General features: G+C 43.2%; 1 protein-coding gene across 1 annotated transcript in view; it reads right to left on the bottom strand.

Moving 5' to 3' along the window:
- Positions 1–418: 418 nt before the first annotated feature.
- The window catches only part of DIPK2A (divergent protein kinase domain 2A), a 33,870-nt gene continuing 14,521 nt past the window's right edge, over positions 419–19,767 (bottom strand). Inside the window, exons 2-3 of the mRNA XM_090051415.1 lie at positions 8,735–9,038; positions 419–3,963 (exon numbers count right to left, since the gene is read on the bottom strand). Coding sequence (XP_089907541.1) covers positions 3,632–3,963; positions 8,735–9,038 — 636 coding nt within the window. The 3' untranslated portion in view covers positions 419–3,631. The remainder of the gene's footprint in view (positions 3,964–8,734; positions 9,039–19,767) is intronic.

The following is a 19,767-nucleotide window of genomic DNA, read 5'->3' as shown; positions in this document are numbered from 1 at the left end:
ATTCTACAAAAGTATGAATTTAATGTCTAAAATATGAAAAAACGAGTGTCCCCACCTGCCCCTTAAATATATACTACATTCAATGGATCCATCCAGATAAGCAGAGGCATGCACTTGCAGCAGCACAAGTAGTAGCAGCACAAAATTATATTGCTACTTTGCGCACCAGCACATGCCCCTGCACATGCAGTTCGTTGTGGGACACATTGTCCCGCTTTGCGCAAACTGCTCTTACCTAGCTCCCTCCAGCTCCCAGTGTGCTGGAGCAGCTGGGGCACAAATGGAGCAGTAGAGATCCTTTGGCCAGCAGTCAAAGTGTCTCACTGGAGGACCAAGCCTCCGTTTGTTCTGGCACACACTACTTTTGTGGGCACAGCACCATTTTTTCTTTTTTTTGCCCCAGTGGGTTTTTTTTTTTTTTGCTACTGGGAATTTGCCCCTCACTAACAGCACAGGGACATCTTAATATTCCATGCATACAATTTGTGGCATTACAAAGGTTTGTGGTGCCACAAACTACATATGCCTGCATGTAGGGATGCAGCCAATATAGTATAAAGTCTACTTCACAAGTTAAACTGTTTATCACTAGTAAGTGAATCTTAAAAAAAAAACTAATCTGAAAATGAATTTCTGAGATGAAGTTCTTAAATACTCTTTATTAATATCATTAGAAGTTGTAGAAACAACTTTCTTGTAATATAAAGGCACAGGGAGACAGCTTTGATAAAATATTCCAATTAAACAGTAACTTACAGTACAAAAGACAATTTTAATGCACATACAAACCCCAAATGTCTCATTCAAAAATATTTCACTAAATTCATCAATATTAATGGGCAATGACTAAAAAATATAAACTGTCATTGTACAATAAATATTTGAGAGGTGCAAATTGAACAAGATTTATTGCTTTCCACATAGTGTTTTCCCTGTAGTGATTTTTTTTAATTTCAAATTCCTTTTAGAAGCAGTTTTACCAGCAAATTTCAGATGCAAGTAAATTCCAAACTATACCCAACAGGGGACTTTATGAGCACATCTACACATGCATTAATGAGCCATGGTTAAGGTGCATTAAGTTTAGTACCTTAATAACAACACATACTAACTGTGCAGTAACCGGCGCTACTGCACAGTAGCACCAGCACACACCTTTTAAGTTGCATTAATGCATAGTAGACTAATTCTACTGCACATTAGCTTCTACTGCTTTTGCCATGACATGCCAATGAGCAATAGAATTAAGTCTACTGCGCATTTGGCATCTCATGTAGATGTGCCCCATGGCAGTTACACAACTGCCTCAAATAGTAACCAGATCTGGCAGTGTTTTGGGTTTTGTTCCCCCCTTAACTCTTAAGCAATCACACATTCAACCTATTCATCAAAAATTGTGATGATTTTTTAAAAATAAAAACAAATCAGTGATAAAAAAAGGCTTTTGTAGCAGGGTATTGTTATTTAATCTCAGATATATAAAGGTCATTTCTTCAAATAAGTCCAATTTGTGGCAAAAAGCCCTGTGTGTGCCAGAGCAGGTGAAGCAGTCATCCAGTAGAAAAAAAGAAAAGAAAACCAAAAGGGAAAAAACAAAAAATAATTAAGACCTATATATGTCATAGTAGGTTCTGAATACAAGATTAAGACAAGTGAACAGAAGCAAATTATACATATGGAAAATGGATTTAAAGTAAAAATCTAGAGCTTTGGAAAATATCCTGACTATACCCTTTTAACAAAAAACACCCCATAACCAGTTAAACCCCCCCGAAAACAACACTTTTATATTATTCAGTAGTATTTTAAGATTTAAAAATTAACCAATTTTGAATGACAATTTGCTGTTATCTTCACTTATTTAGGGAAATATGGTTCAGCAGCAATTTCTACTTATCTTCTGATGTAGCTTCTGACAGTCAGGCTGGCTTTGTCATGAATGGTAGTGCATACCATCTTGTTCCAACTTCTAAAGTTAGTCAACAACCTGGTTTTATACCTTGCTGTCCTCATTTTGCCTTTTTTTCCTTTTACAGCTATTTTTTTCAGCAGCAATTTCTAGTTGTCTTTTGATGGTCACTGGCTTTGTCATGAAAAGTAGTGCATCTCATTCTAACTTGTAAATTAGCCAAAACCTTGGTCTTATAGAACTGTTACCTTCCTTTGTAATTGCTCAAGTAATCAAAAATATACAAAAGCTTCTCCCCACAAGTATTTGCTTAGGAATATAAGCAAGACTTCAGGTACATTAAATAGTTTAGCAGTAATTGTATAGAAGAAAACCAAAACCAAGCAAGCTTCCAAAAAAGTCAGTCACATGGCCAAGATTGATGTTTTATGCAAATTTTGATTTATGGGAGCAATCTCAGGTTTACGCTAACCATTACAAGACCATTCCAACTGCAATTGAAAGAGTCAAACTTAATTCAAAGAAGGGTCAACAGTGAATACTACATACGTTTAACTGTTAAAACAATGGGTGAACATTCAGTAAGGTTTCATTGTACTGAATTCAACAGAACTGTGAATGATTCAGAACAAATGCTAACCTGGTAAACATTTCTTAAAAGTTTAAATTTGGGTTTCTCTCAGGCATTAACTAGTAGTTTAAGAGTCCTGCAAACAGTAACTAGGGACCCAGTGAAACTTTAATTTCCAAAAAGATTAGTGCTGCTATAGTACATAATTTTGCTTTAAGAACTAGTCTAGAGACCTGTACACATAACCATTTTCTTTGGTTTATGCTTTACTACACTGGATTGTGAAACTTCTAGTCAAGCTCCTATCCTCAAGTTAAGTTTGATTTATACCATTATTCTCCCCTCCGGCCTCAAGTTACCGTCACTACGAGAAGCAAATTTGTTCATTCTATGATTTCCTGCTGAATGGCCGGCCATGCGTAGAAACTGGCATTGAGGGTTGAAAATTTGTACAGTAATTACATTAAGTGATATCTGCAGAGGCAAAATTACGAAAGTCAAAATATGGTTCATATGACATTTGAATCTTTTTATGCCCATATACTTTAAAAAATACACACAATAAAATACAGTGAAAAGAAATAAGATTAGACAGTAAACATGGGAATCCTGTGCTCACAGTAAAAATGTACTGCACAGCATTAAAAAAAGCTTGTTAAGTTTGAAACAATGCAAACACCTAGATTTACCTGTATGTTTGTAAATGCTACTTAAAAGGCATTTAAACACAAAAATGGAAACAATGACATCAGGAAAAGGCCTTTAAAACAGGCCAGTCTAATTTGACTTTCCAAGTAAAAGCATCAACTTCACAAAACTGTAATACTAATGCAGTTTTATGTAAAGTATCCTTTGATGAACAAGCTGTCAATTAAGCTATCAGTCTTATCTCATCCAACTCCCCTCTTTAACAATGAGGGAGAACAGTCAATAGTAGCTCAAGTTTTAATTCGGTAAGTACCTTGTCAGTTTGGAGAGGAACATCATCAAAACACCATAAAATGAATTATGGCATTTATATAAAATTGATCAGCTACTTTAATTCTTTTAAAGTTTCCTTTTGACTATGTAAGTTCGAGACCTCACTTTTCCATGCGTCTTTGCGACAGTGTTATATAGCCAGTGTTACAAAAGAGGAGCTTCACCATGAACTACCTCACGTTATTACTCAGTTGTGCAAGGTATTCACGTAGTTCTTTTGCAGCCTGGAATCTACCATATCGCTTCTTTGGGTTGGCACACTCATCCAGCAAGGCCTCAAGTCGGCCATCTTTGGCAATTTCAGCTGGAGGGTCATGAAGTAGTCCTCCAGAAGTGCCACGCCATGTGGCATGTCTTGATAAAAGGTTCTGACAAATGGCATAATAATTGTGGTCCACAGTGACACGAGCACAAAGAATCTCCTTTGAAAAGGACAGGCAAGCTTCCTTATCACAGTCATCAAACTTGCTTTCATACCACACATCCCAGTTTTCAGGTTTATCTGTAAAATGTGAAAGACATAATAAATAAGCAATGGGAAAAATAGGATAAATAAATACAACCAAAACACAACCAGAAGCCAAGTATGAAAGAAACTGGTAAAATTAAGCTATTTTCACAAAAAGACACGGGGGGGGGGGGGCGCGTTCTAGATTTCAGATTTACGAAGTCATGCGAAGTACTTCCCACCTAAAGGAAGAGTCCTGGCAATGCAAAATAGAAGAAAACAGGATTTTGAAGGTACCACAAGGAGATCAAGGCAAAAAATGCATCTAAAAAGAGAAATAAAAATTCAAGTTAATAGATCAAAAAAATGAGGGGGAAAAAAAAAAAGATGCACAGGAACAGCAGAGAAGAAACGGAGGTCATGAATTGATCCATTTTAGGAATGCAGCTAAGTTTGCTTCCTTAGTTCCTAGGGCAGGGGTCAGCAACCCCCAGCGTGTGTACTGAGCATGGCACACGAGGCTATTTTCCTTGGCACGCTATGCCCAGCCCTGGCTCTGGGTAGCTGCTGCCAGCCATGGAGCCCAGGCTGCTCCCAGCAGAGGGAGCTGGGAGGCTGCAAGCCCTGCTGCAAGCGGGTGGTGGGGGAGAGTCCCGAGGCAGCGCAATCCTGGTCTCTCCTCCACTCCTGGCACAGAGCTGGTGACTGGGCTCCGGAGCCCGGCGCGGCTGTTTGTAGCCAGCAGGGGCTCTGGGCAGCTGCAGCAAGCAGCAGAAAGGCTGCAAACAGCTGCGCCGGGCTCCACAGCTCTATGCTGGTGGCGACTGCATGTGCACCTTGGGGCAGACAGCAGGACAGGTGATCTGGCCTCTGGGCATCATTTTTGGCAGGAAGAGCTTCTCTCCTCCGAACCTGAGCTCTCAGAGACACTGGGCACAGCCACATGGTTGCTGCTCATGGAACAATTCAACCTGGGGCTGTTCCAGTCTCCTATTGGGACCCCAGACCAGTGGCCCTAGCTCTGTCACTGTCAACCTGCATGGCCATGGGCAAGTCCTCCGCTCACCCGTGCCTCTGTGCACTGCAGCTTAGAGTGAGGGTGGGATTTGTTCCCTGGGGCCAGGGTCTGGAACGGAGCAGGGTGTCATGCCCCAGGAGTCCATGAGGCGGCTCTGGCTTACTGCCTCAGTCCCTTCAGGGTACAAGGACAAACTCCCCTGACTCCAGCCCAGTTCTGCCCTTCCCTGCTGCACTGGCCTGACCCTAGAGCAGTGCCCTGGACCCACTGGCATACGCAGCACTGTCAGCACAGAGCCAGTCTGGTTTGCTTTCCTGGGGTAAAACACTCCATGATGCTGCCCCCCCTACCCCCCCATGTCCAGTGCTCCAGCACCGGGGTGGAGGGACTGTAGTGGGGATGCGCTCTCCCCGCCTCTCTGGGGATAATGGTTTAGACGTCCTGAATGGTCGTACCAGCTTAGGGCCTTAGGTGTGTGGAGTGGGTGGGTTGGGCTGATGGGGGCTGGGGCCTTGGCTGGCTGTGCAGCAGCCTGGGGCCTGGCTCCCCAGGGAAGCACAGGGCTTGCGGCAGGCCCAGGGCATTGTTGGGTCAGACTTTGTCCAGTGGCCCATCAGCCCAGCTCTGTGCACCTGCACATCTTGTTCTGTGTATGCAGACGTGTCTGGTTCTGGGTGTCGTGTGGGTCTCTCTCCCCCTACCATGCAGGTACTGAAGCAGTAGGGTGGGGGGAGCTGCACAACAAGGAACCCAAATCTTGTTCCTTCCCAAGGAGCACACAAAGGCAACATTTATGATTATTAAATATACTTGTATGTGCTGCATCTTGCCATGTACCCCTCCCTCAACTCTCATTTTTTCTGGCGTGCCAACACTCCAGTACCTTCCAAGGTGAACACTGTGGTTTGTTTGGCACTCTGGCCAAAAAACATTGCCTATCCCTGTCCTAGGGCAATTGAAACTATTCTAATTGGTCTACAAGAAAAAATAACTCCTTTAAAAACTTTTCTAACAAGCCTTCTCCATATTCCCCTCTGAAGTAAGAGGAATGTAATTAATTTTAAAAGGAGGATGTGAAGACCAAACAAATTAAAATAAGCAAAAATCCTACAGAAAGGGAATAACATAAGATAATTTCAACTGCGCACCTGCTATGCTGCATTATCCCCTCAAACTTCCCACTTATTTATTGAACTTTAAGGAAAACTTTATTGTGCGTCAAAGTTAAGCTGTAATCCACATCAAGAGTCCTTAAGACATGAATGCCATAAGTGCAAAACTGCAAATTAATCTATAAACACTAAGTGGAATTTTTAAATTACTACCTTAAGGATCATTAGAAATGCTAATAAGGATCAAGCAGTAAACAGCAGGATATGTTACAATTCTGTAGACTCTACAGAATCTAGTTTGCCATAAAACACTAATGACTTTCTCTCCCTCAAGTACACTATATTTTAAACTATACAGATCCTTTAGAATTTCCATAGAAACCAAAAAGATTACAGAAATGTATGTATTTTTAAAAGTATAAATCTCATTATGCTGTGGTTAGGCCTTCAATCTCGTTAAGACAGACAGACAGACACATGTTAAGAGAAAAGTGACCTGAATAATCTTCACTAAATGAGCTTTTCACTCTGAATCTTTAGGCTTTAAAAAAACCCAACAATCCTCCAAGTGGGTTCTCACAGCTCTGGACTCGATACATACACTAAGTCATAAACGTTACACAGGTAAAGCCAAAACTTCCATGCTTTGTATCAATATACATACCAAGACTCTTGCACAGTATTCCACCAATACCCCTGGCAGCCTCCCCCACCTTCCCCAAAGATACCCATCAGAAAATTTGCTTCTAACAAAACAATTATACTGATTATAATTGAGGAATAGATGCCTTAAATGGTTCAGTATTCCACAGCTTCCTCTCACTTGCCTAGAAAAACTTCTATAGGTCCCAGTTTGTCTTGGAAACACTTTCCTTACTAGGTAGTGTTAAGTGTGCTGTGTAGGCCATAAGCCAAGTGCTGTGTTGGCATGTGCCAAGTTGCCCCAGGTGGGGTAGGGGAGGCTGGGGCCATCCAGCAGCCTCACCTGGGGTCTGGGAGCCTCCCGGGGCTGCAGCAGCAGCAACCCAGACACACAGAGGCTAGCCGGCAGCTGGAGCATAGCTCTGCCCAGACAGGCTCCCATTTGAGGCAGTGCACACTGCATCACATGCGCCACCCTGCTTTTTTCAGGTGCAGTTTTTTGTTTGGTTTTTTTTTTTAATATTAGGAGATGCCAGTGTCAAAAAACCCACCATGCTGGTAATTTGCAGTACAGCAAACACGTACATGTGCAGCGCATGAGGTTTATGGTGCTGCAGATGGGTTTTCAGTGCCACAAATCACACTTGCACACTCATCTGGATGTGCTCAATACAACTTGCCACAGAAGAAAAAAAATGTAGAACTCTACAACCAAAATCTGGTACATATCAGCAAACTGTAAGATGCATAGCACTAAATGGGATTGATCATGTGTGGGCAATGTGGGCTTGATGAAAGCATTTCTACATGTGTAAAAAGGGAAGAAAAATGCACTTTGGGTTTTTATTTAGCCCTAACCATCCATGCTGCTGACCTGTCTGATCATCTGACTCATACTACGAATAAAAGCTACGCTACATTTTCACTTGCTGAATACTGTGTGCTTTTTTGAACTGCACTGTAGTAAGACCGACCTGGACGCAGGTCCCCTTTTTAGAGTCCAGATACAACTCTATTGCCAAAACAGGAATCATTAAGTTTGCAATGGCTTTCCTCCTTCCCCCAAAACACATATATACATTTTTACTCGAATTTAGCAACATATGTTTATCAGGCTTAGTTTGTGCACTCAGCTATGCAGAAATCAACACACCGAATATACCAATATATTAAATGGATTTACTGGTGTCCTCCACTGGGATTTTATCCAAGTATATTGAAAAATGTGGAATATTAAGTTATATTTAAAAAAAAAGATATAGCTTTGGATGGAAAGGTAGCATAAACTGAAGAACAGGGTCTTGAAAGTAATTCAGAAATAGAAGCAGTGATTTATACACATTTTGAGCAACCTGAAGAAACAAAAGTGCATTCTCAACTACAGCTATAGGAGGTAAGAGATATCAAATTCAAACACCCACTGGGGGAGGATGTTGCAGATAATGGAGCCCTTGACAAAAGGACAACTCCTAGAGTGTGGGCTGTGGTTCCTACTATCTGCCCAGTAACTGGAAATTAAGAGAAGCTGGCTAGCTTCTACCCCAAATGCTGTCATGAAGAGCAAGACAATCTCCAACTCAGGGCATTTTATATAATTTAAAAATGAATGAATGCAGCAGAGCCAATGAAGAGAATACAATATTGGAAAACAAAGCATAAACACACAAAAAGATTTAGAGGAACATGAAGAAGTCAAAAGGCATGCACAGGAGACACTATACAGGGGGAAAAAAATTGAGTAAAAACACCGATTTTTTTTTAAATGTCTGCAACAGGCAATTTTGCTAGGTGGCATCAGGTTATTTAATCCTTCCCCAACTTTAGATACTTCTCTTTTACAAATACAAATATTAAATCCAGGTGAATAGGTGTACTCGTGAACCTACCAATTTTCCTTCAAGAGGTTCATGAAGTGTTTTATCTCAACCAATCAGAATTCTATTTGTAAAACCAAAGGGTCTGGTTAAAAAAAAAAAAAAATATATGGCAGCTTCACATGCTTTTAAGACTTAAATTTTTTAAGCATACAGTTATAAAAGGGAAAACAACTTACTTTGTCTGATTAACCTTTTGTCTGCCACCAGAACGTTTTCTGCATCTACAATAATAACCTTCCCATCTCTAGGTCCAACTGCAAAGTTGTCAAAACTAACATCAAGGAGGTAGAGTGCAAATTCAAAGTCATTGTTAGTCAGTTGCTCTGCTATTTCCATTAACTGCCAGGCCAGGTCCACTCGTTTTTCCCATGGTGCATTGAAGTAACTCCATAGTTCTTCTCCAACATAGTTGACAGCCACCATTCTTCCACATGCTCCTAGGTATTTAGCAAATGGCCAGCCCTCATCAGATGGAAAACTCTGCATACGAACAAATTTTTTTTTTAGTAAACATAAAATAAAGGATCATTAATATATTTTAAAAGTCTGAAATATACGCACGATGTAAAATGCTTATGAATCTAGTAATCGCAACAGGGGAGTAAGCCAACCTAAATGCACTTCTGCACCTCGATACCAGAAGGAATATTTTATACATACTTCTGAAACGAGCAACTATATTCTATTAGATTATACATTTTCATTTGTATTGCCTCATTTGATAACTGAGTATCTTTTACTATTGGCAATTTATGTATGAATCCTGCTGTTGCACTAGTTCAATTGTATTTTCTGACAATAATACTTTACTTGTAACCTGCGGCTTTCAATATTTACTGCATGATCTCCATAAATTAAAGCTTTTCTTAGGCTTGCTCTTGTCTTTTCTGTTTTTTTCTCCAGTTCAGATGGGATTTTGATCCATTTTACTTGAGGACCTTGCAGAAAAGTTTAAGGAATATATGGATATGTAAAAAAAAAAATTAAGAAATTCTATACCTGCATTGCTCCTTATCTTCCATTTCAATAACACAATTACAAAAAAAGAAATGTGAAGTACAGGCTCCTAGGAGAACAAGATCATAGGTAACAAGGTCCTAAAGTACAATACAAATATTCAGCGAGTAATATGGGCATACATGGATAACTGGAGGCAACCAAAATCAGCAGCATAGCAAAGGGTGGGGTGGAATAGCACGCAAGTGGAATATTGGTCCTGGACACCAAGCTGGGGGACAGGGTGGAGAAGTACCCTGAGCAGCCACTGAGCTGCCAGCACGGTTGCAAACACTAGTACTTCTCCAGCTAATCACACTTGCCTGTGCACTGCCACAGCCCAGGGCACAGAAGTGCCCAGATGCACCTCTAACCAATGGATTAAAAAAAAAAAACCCCCAGAGGAAAAACCCAGTCCTTTATAAATATCAGTACTTAATTATCAAAAAGATCCAAAGTAAATGGCTATCATTATAAAATCAGAAACTGAGGTGTAAAATGCAGCACTCAATGGTGCATCTATACCTATTGTGGAGGTAACCCAACAACACTGCGCCGTAGCATGCCAGTCAAAAGCGATGCTAATAAGCTACTGTGCAGTGTTGTTAGGCTATTGCACAGTAACCATCATGAAAAAACCATGTGCCAGCACTCCTGTGCAGTAACTATAATTACTGCATTTAGATAGTACTTCATTAAGCAACTACTAAACTAAATGTGCAGTTACTGTGCATGAATGAATATGTAGCGCTCACTGAGGACAAATGTATTTGTTAAACATTTAGCAGTCATGGACTATTAAAAAGTTTACAAGTGCTGGTTCCTAGCTAAGTCACCAATGACTTAGTTATCAATGCCTGACCAACTTCCTCGAACACAGCTACTAGAGTGCAGCAGTAGCTTCATCATAGTTTAAGTTATATTGCGTTACAGATTTCAGTTTTATCTTCACATGATTTTTGTTATATTTATTACCAAAAAAGTGTCTGAAGTCTAGCATGGTACACACACCAGAACTCTTCAGGACTGGTGCATTCTTGCTCTTCCCTACTCAGACTACTTCAGAAGAATACCAAGACCACATACAGATGTGCAGGGTTGTGCACTTCCAGCAGCAAAAATAGTACTGGCACAACCTTGTACAGCCACTTTTTGCAGCAGTACACACCCCTGCACTTGCACTTTGGTGAGCGAGAAGTTGTTCTACTTCAGGCAAACTGCCCTGGCTCAGCTCCTCCCAGCTCCCGTAGTGCTAGAGAAGCCAGGGCACGACTGTAAGAGTGGAGATGCTCTGGCTGGCAACCAGGCCTCCATGTCTTCTGCCACACCACTTTTTTTCCCCGGCACTTTTTTTTGTTACCAAAATTTCCCAGTTGCAAGTTTTGGCTCCATGCTGCAAATCTGCAGTGTAGGACGTTTTAACATTCCTTGCATGCAGTCTGTCGAGCCACAAAGTGCATGTGCCTGCATGTCTAGACACAGCCCAAGAGTTCAAATCTCACCTTTAACTGCTATTTAAGTTCCTATGCAATTTACTGCTCTTATTTCTTAGGCCATAAAATCCAACACACAAGGCAACCAAGGAAGAACTAACAAATATTTCTTCCCCTGCCCTTGTTATTTTTACAAAAATATAAGTTAGCAAACTCCTTACACTAAATTATCTTAGAGTCAAAATTCAGGTCTCTACCATGAAAAATAAAACAGTTTGAGGCAACACACACAATTTTAGTTATTTTATCTTTAATTATTATAAGATCACATTCCTCTGAGCCAATGTTTCAGGGTTCCAATCACCAGTATTCTGCTGCTATTAAATAGTTTCATAATGCACTGAGAATCTACTGCAGTGCCTAGAATCACTCCTGAAACTCAAGTAACAAGCTCTAAACTAAGGATACTTACCTGGTTGCTGACTTACGTGAGAGAATAGTATGGTTACATTCATTTTATACAGTGAAAGTCCATCTTTTGCTTTCTAACTTTAAACTATGATAATCTAAATGCAAGAAGCAAGGATTTTGTAGGGGGATATCTTTTATTGGATCCACTATGTAGTTGGGTAAAGTCAAGCAAGCTTTTGAATGCAAGGCATTCTTCGTCAGGTCCTGATAAAGAATGTCTTGCACTCAAAAGCACTGACAAAGCAAAGTTTAGCAAATCTTAAGAATCATTATTGCTTTAATCCCAGGTCACAGAAATTACAAAGATGTCTTTGTGGCTGCAAAGTATACCTAGTTATCGAAAGGAGAGTTCCTATTTCTCCCTTCAAAGAAGTTTTTTGAGTGTTAGTATAAGGGAGACTGGCTCTGACCTTTCCCCATCACCACAGCAATCAGGACACTGGAACATAGAAGGAAAATACAGCTTCTTCAGACAGCTATAGGAGATGTGTGACAAAGCTAAAAATTCATAATACATCTACCAAAGGTAAGTGCAAAAGAACTTATCATTTAAGTCTATGGGCAGTGGCAGTTGTAGAAATCCATAGATACCTTCCCTTTCACAATACGTAGTGTATGTAGTTAGGGACTCCTGTCAGAGATTCCAGGTTTGGCTTACTGTGTTTAAAAGCAGCCTTCCCAAATGCAATATCTATAGACCGTACTGCAACAGAGAAATATTTATGTCTGTGGCAATAAAAAGATCCTTTGACAACAAGAATAAAGGGAATCCTGCCAATATCTGAACATGTACAAACATCTTGGTTTTGGCTCTTGCCCAACTGGCATGTAACAACCACATCTACACTTCATTACCCAAGTCAGAAGCAGAAGAAAAGGATAAAAGTATGTACTAGAAGCCCATTCAGCAGTTATGTTCACAATGATTCTGACAAGAATGTTAATTGAAGTACAGTCTGCCACTTTGTAAGCAAAGATTTGCAACTTTACGTTTCATCTTTGGAAAGCTTTGAAAATGTAGCAGAAAATAAGAGAAAAATATCTTCATTTATTAGCATTTAAAAATAAAAAAAAATAACAAAACAGACACAGAAGGAATCCAAGCTGAACAGATAGGGCTCCTATACACATGCAGGAAGCCTGCTCCGTCCGACACACTAAGCAGGCTCGATTAATCAAGTCTGTTGGAGCACAGAAACTGATGCGCATTGCCATGCATCTCCGAGTTGACAAAATGGCAGCAGGGCACTTTGAAATAAAACCAATAAGCTTTAGCTCAAAGTTCCCCACTACCATTTTTTCAGCGCAGGGATGCACAACAACACTGAAACATGGGACGTGCAGGCGCTTTTAATTAGCGTGGCTTGCTAATTAAAAGTACCCAGCTCGACATCCAGGAGCATGTGGAAACATGCCCACATAACTGCATATAGAAATAAAATGCTTAATAAAAGATAGCTAATGTCTTAAATCATAAAAACAGCATAGTTCTGACTCAAGTTCTTGAATTATTCATACAAATATTTAATTACACAATTGTGTACCTGATTATATTTTAAGGTAAACCTGCAGTAAAATATACGGGGGGGGGGGGGGGGAAATAGGAGTAATATAGGTCTTAAGATTTTGCTGGCCTACATGTTGTACTCAGTCATGAAAGCAATAGGCAATTAAGTTTTAATCTACACGTGAAGAAATAAAAATCTTAGATTCACAAACATAAAAATCAAGATTAACATTCTACACAGAATCTTTAAGGTAAAGTTCTCAGACCATGAACCGAATACATGAAACTAATGATGGAACTACTCCAGTTCCCTCCATTCCCATTCACATCAGTAGCATTCCATCTAACAGTTTTAAATGTTCTAATCTGTTAGAAACTGTTCCTATTTTGCTTTTATTAAAAAAAATACTGGAAGTATGATATTGCATTTATTTGACAAAAAAGGCTACTTATTGGTCTCAGATATGATACAGTTACGGATATAATGTAATCTACTTTATCCAGGCATAATCTAGACAAATAGACTGTTGATATACCCTACTCAAAGCGTTTGGTCTTTATGTTTATGGATCCAGTACTGATTTGAAAAGGAGACAGCTAGGTTTTTTAGCTCATGATTTAAGATCAGTCCCTGTAGTCAACAGCCTTTAGGCATATTTTGATTGACTACTAAGATACCACCACCAGTAACAATTTAATACTACATATCCGAGAGGCCCTTGGCTACCCCCCACTACCTTCATCCATTCCTGTCTGCTGTATGCCTCCATTCTCCAGTCATTCACATTTTTGTAGGTCTGATACTACATCATCTAGCTATTTCATGTTGGTGGTCCAAGAGACCTTCTCCCATCTAGCACCCCAAGGAGCATTTTCTTTGTGTCCAGATGGTTTCCATTCTTTCACAATGGCCCAGCCACTAGTCACTATGCTCTGATTTCCTGCATCTGTCTTGGGTCTCTGTACAATTGATATAACTCATTGGTTCTCACGCACCATTCTTATGTTATGGGATCATACTGTGCACCAAAGATTTTCTGAAAAATCTTCCTTTCAAAACAATCTAGTAGCACTTGTTTGTTTGAAAGAGAACCCAGGAGTGACTGCCAGAGGTTACATAAGGCCCGATTATGTTTTTATAGACTTGAAATTTAATTTTCCTTGGAATGGGCTTGGATGACAGAAGATTATGGAAAGCACAGTAGGCTCTACTTCCTGCTTTCACTCTTCCTTTATATTATCACGCTGTGCTATGATAGTACCAAAATATTTGAAAAGGGTCACTTGCCTAAAATATATTTACTATTATATGGGGTCCCCAATTTACTGCTGTCCTATTTACCAGCAGATACTGTTTTATCCATGCTTACTTGGACTAAGCACAGACCGTCAAAAAGCCAGAGGCTGAATCGATTCAATCTTCACAGGTTAGTCTAGGGTGCATAGATTGAACCAATAAACAAGTGAAAAGACATTTGCTTTTGGATTCCAGAAATGCAGCCATATGCATGCAGGGGCCAGGCCAAGAGCTAGGGAGGGGCACTAGAGCATAACTCCCTGCTCAGCTAGAGCAGACAGCTTGGGCCACAGCTAGCCTGCTCACCCTGCAAGGGGAGGTTTGTGAGGAAGACACAAAGAACCCTAGGATGCTGGGAGGCTGCAAGTTAACTTGAATCTGGAGAGGATTTGGGACAAAAGTTCAATAAACTAATTTAATCTAAAGCATCTAAGTCTGATACTATGTCCATGCAGGTTTATCTTAAACTGGTTTCGGTTACGGCTGTACAAAATGGCAACACGTCATTTTGATTTCAGATTCACTTTTTCAAAGGGACAGTGTTTCATTTTGCTGTTCCAAAGTACTGTTCTGTTTCATTTCATTGAAACCTTTTCGGTGTTTCACACATAGGCTATAACTTTCTCATTTCTTGCCCAATTCAAATGAAAACAGCAGGGATGGTAGCCCCTTCTAAAGCCATGAAGCCTGTCAAGTTTCAAGGAGATAGGTGCAGGGGGTTCTGATAAACTGCACCTCAAACTGCTGACAAGCAAAACTCGTCACGTGTGTTTTAAGGTGGAGCAGGATGAAAACAGCAGGGATACTAGCCCCTTCTGAGGCCATGAAGCTTGCCAGCTTTCAAGGCAATAGATGCAGGGGTTTCTGGGAAACTGCACTCTGTCATGCAGTAGGGTCCCTAGAGGTGGCCATGATACCCCTATGGCCCTGTAACTGTGCCAGCTCCGCTCTGCAGATGCCTTCTCTTCTCGCCACATCTTGTTGGAAAAGATAATAAATAGGGAGGCTGCCCTCAAGCTTCAGCTCAGTCACGGTCCTAATGGACCCCACTAAACCCTGTAGGTTCTTGGACCCCTTGTTGGGTCCCACTTTAAGTAGGTGCCTCAAGGGGACACTCTAAGTCTTATGGGGTAGATGCGTAGCTCCAGCCCTCCCTTACCATGCCCTATGCCTATCAATATCATCCCTGTAATGAGGTCTCACTTTCACTCTACCTTTTATTGTTGCTGGGCTCTCTATGCCCCTGTTGCTGAGCCCTCTACATGACATGGTAGTGTGCCTCCTTCCCTAGAGCCCCAGCCCAGTCCAACACTTTAAATAACAACAGGTAAGCAGCACAGTAGCACTAGCATTTCAAGTAGCCAAGCAGCTACAGAGCCTTTCTTTCCTTTCCTGCAGGAGCTTCTTCTCCAGCAGCTGCCAGATACTTCTCCCTGCCAGGTCCAGCCCTGGGGCTTAGATGTGCCCAGGGCCCTGCTTCCTTCTGGTCAGCTGACTGGAGATAGGTGCTAGGGATGTAGGTTGTAGCCATACTGGTCTAAGAACATGGCAGACAAGGCTCTTTGGGTCAATCTGATAGCTTTTAGTAGACCAACTGAATAGTTGGAGAAATGTATCTTAGCAAGCTTTCAGATTGAGAACCCTTTGTCAGGCTAATGAACCACCTGCAGTTGGTGTGTGAGCTCTTCCTGGATGCAAGGAATACTAAAGAAGCCAGAGGCTAGCATGCAATGCAGGCAAGAAAACCAGTCAGTGAAAATGGAAATGGAGGCGTCAGGGGTGAGAGAGAGGCTGGGGCTGCGGGGGGGAGGGGGGGAGGTAAGAAGGATGTAGCAGGTAAAAGTGGACAGGTACCTGGGGAGTCAAACGTCTGGCAGGTTGTAGTGCATCACAATTCCAATGTTTCCACAACTTCTACCGCAACCTCCTCCAAAGTGCCTTCTGGGGAAAGAGACCTGGGTCTAGGGGAAAACTTGAGGGGTGTGGAGCACAAACTCAGATGATTCCCCCTCCTTCCCCAGAATTTCCCTTGCTATGGCACTCAGTCCAGATCCAGCTCCAGCTCTTCCTCTGGAACTGGAAGGCTCAGGCTGGCAATTGAAATTGGGGTGAAGGAGATTGTAATGCTGGTGCTACTTGTTGTTGTTATGGTGGTAGTGCTTGGGGTTGTTATTATGGCGGGTGTTATTGGAGAGGATGCAGATACTGCTGCCATCTCCTTGGTGCCACTAGCAGAAGCAGCATGGCTGCTACTTGTTAGAAAAAGGCTGCATCTATGGTTTTTGTGGGGAGGGGGACTTGGAGCTCTCCCTCTACTCGCTCTTCCACCCCTGCCTTTCAAGCATGCTTCATGTTTCATTTGCTGGAAAATCTGTGTGTGTTTCTGTAACACAATATATTTATGTAGTACATAAATACATACATGTTCTGTAATATATGTTGCGCTTTCCTGCAGTCAATGCAGACTGTCAGGGGAAACACAGATTTCTCTTACGTGGCAAAAGAATTACAGAGAATAACAAAAGAGGATTTTGGGGGAGAAATACATTGAAAGGAATGGATTAGGAAAGGGGATTCGGGTATTTTGGAAAGAATTGTATCCTACTTTCTAGGAACAGACTAGCAAATAGGAAGCAAGAGTCTTCCTGATGCTCCTGATACTGACCTGTCTTTGCCAGCAGCAAGCAGACAAAGGCATGGCTGACAAAGCTCATTTCAAACCATGCTTTTATGCTCCTTCTCCATCCCTCCCCCAGAGCACCAGCATTGGAAGGGACCTCAGGGAACGATCACAGTCACTGGCCAGCAACACATGACAATACCGGAGCAGTCCTTCCTCCCTCTCTCTCTCTCCTTAGTTTGTATTTCCATGCAAGCCCAGCATCAAAACTTGAAACTCTTCAAATTTTTTGAAACATTTAGAGAGCCTCTATTTTGTTTCCAAGTTGTTTCAAAGCCTTGCATTAGGTTTCAGTGTTTCGAGCTCGAAATACTTTCAAAACAAAACATGGGTTGAAATTTTGCACAGCCCTAGTTTCAGTCATTTTCAAAGCATTTTGTGAGTGCTGAATTTCTGTTGTATTACAGATCTGAACCAGTTACAGGTCACCTATACCAGTTTGTGTAATCTCTATCCCTAGTCTGTTTTCTTTGCTTCACTTGTTATGTGAGTATACACAGCTTCTGTATTGTTCATATTTTTTTCTTATGAAAGTTTAATCACCAGCTTATGAGAACTTTATGCTCTCCATTTAGCTGAACTCCTCTGCTCATGTTATTTATGCTCCCAATTACTTTTTTCCGGTGTCAGGTAGAATAAGACCATCTCCTTGTCTCTGCAGCAGAGCACTAGGGTGCGCACTACTGGTAATGGTAATAAGGGCCCAGCTGCCAATCTTCAGGGCAGTGCAGGTGATGGTTGCCGGGGCAACCAATTTGGTCAGATAACCAGAAGGGGGCAGGGCCTGGCCTTTATAAGCAGTCAGGCTGAGGCCAGAAGTCAGTTCCCCTCTGGCAGCCTGAGCAGCAGGAGCTCTGCTGTAGAGCAGAGCAGAGCAGAGCAGGGTAGAGCAGCCTGGCCGCTCAAGCGTTGCCATGATGATACGGGGTGGAGAGAACCCCGACAGGGAGTTACTGAAAGAGGGCCAGGTTGCCTGGGAATTGATGTTATAGCCAGGAGGCTTATTTTGGGTTACGGCTGATTGGCTCATGGCTTTATGTTTTCGGTTTGGTCGTTTGTGTAATACCGGAGGACCAGGTGAGGCTGTAGGGGTTGAAGGAGGCCTCAGGGGAGCTCCCCAGTAGCGTGGGGGTTCCTGGTGCCCTGGGAGGATACACGTTTGGGTGCCGGAGAAGACACAGCAGTTTGGCGCCGGGAGGCGCTGCGTTTGGGGTGTAGTGACCCCAGCCCCGTGTGGGCGGTAGTTGAAGAAGCCCAGTGAGCGTAGGACCCAAGGAAGGGGTCTGGGGCCAGGTAAGGCCGAGGCCACCTCAGCCCCGAGCGCCGGCGAAGAAGCGCGAGCACAGGCCCGAGCGCCGGCGAAGAAGCGCAAGGAGCATGAGCATAGGCCCAGGGAGGGCGAGGAGCACGAGCATAGGCCCAGGGAGGGCGAGAGCATTGTGGTGGGCCCAGAGAAGGGCGAGTGCGCAAGTAGAAGCCCGGAGAAGGGCGAGTGCGAGGTGAGACAGGCCCCGGGTGGGGGCGAGAGTGTGAGTGTGGAGAGACAGGCCCAGTGGGGCACTGTCTGTATGGGAGAGGCCCCAGACGGGGGGGGGGGGGGGCGAACCTTATCGAGAAGGCCCAGACAAGGGGGGCAAGCTTAGTGAGAGGCCCAGATGGGGGGCGAGCTTAGTGAGAGGCCCCAGGAGAGGGCATGTACACAGAGAGGCCCCGGGAGAGGGCAAGTGTATGACTAGAGAGCCCGGTGAGGGCGAGGACCAGACTAGAGGGCCTGGTGAGGGCGAGAGTACAACTATAGCCCGGGGAGGGCAAGTATGGGATTAAGGAGGCCAGTGGGGGTGAGCACATGCTCAGAGGCCCTGGGGAGAGGGCCACTAAGGAGGAGGATAGACACGATAGCGTCCGGAACACCCCAGGGGCTTCGGGCGTGGTATTGGGGTGGAAGGAGCCATGCGACGCCCATAGGGTTGGGGCACAAGAACTATTTGTAGAGAGAAGGGACCTGAAGGGCAAGAGCACTGGTCCAAGGGGGCAAGTAAAGGCAGCCTCCCATTAACATTAGAGAACCAAAGTCGCGGCGGGCATGAACGAGGGCGCCAGACAGGCAACTTGGCACAGTAGGGGCACCAAGAGAGATCACGGCTGCTCCTGGGTCCCCGCCCCGTGACAGTCTCAATCCAGTGCAATTTTCTTCCATAGGCACCAGTTCTGTTTCTTGCATCACACATACAAACTTTAATAAGTTTGTCCTGGGACGCGGGAATACTCACCGGCAACTAGGGAAACAGGGCAGAATACAGAACCCGTGCAGCTCGTCAGCCGCTTATTTATACAGCTGCAGCCTGCCGGTGACATCAGTGCCAAATGCCAGCCGGCTCAGCTAAAAAGGGCGGCGGACACCACGGAGCAGAGAGGAGAGAGGGCGTTGCTGCCAGGGTCCCTGCAGCAGAGATGAGCAGGAGTACCGGACCCGAACACCAGGAATGGCCGGGACGGAAGGTGGGCGAAAGAAGAGAAGCAGCTCAACAATGCTGCAGATAAGGCGGCAGGGGGACACCTGAATCACTACAGAGGAACTGCAGAAGGCATGCCGGAGAAGACCCGATCCGAGGCAGAGAGACAGCGAGTCCAGGCAGAAGCACCGCTGGAGGGAACTTCGCTGCTGGACCGGGAGGTGCCTTAGAGTAGACAGGGAGCGGGGTGCCTACAGGGATAAGGCAGCCAGTATCCCGGTTAAGTGCGGAGAGGTAGTTAAAGGGGCAGTATGCCTGGTTTTTGTGTCTGGGTTTCCTTTTTCTTTCTCCGTGATTTTGGTTCTACCCCAG

Source organism: Crocodylus siamensis, chromosome 6 (genome assembly GCF_052110815.1).
Source record: "Crocodylus siamensis isolate JL-2025a chromosome 6, ASM5211081v1, whole genome shotgun sequence".
Taxonomy (NCBI): domain Eukaryota; kingdom Metazoa; phylum Chordata; order Crocodylia; family Crocodylidae; genus Crocodylus; species Crocodylus siamensis.
The sequence above is the reverse complement of the archived record's forward strand: the minus strand, read 5'-3'. Positions and strand labels throughout refer to the sequence as shown.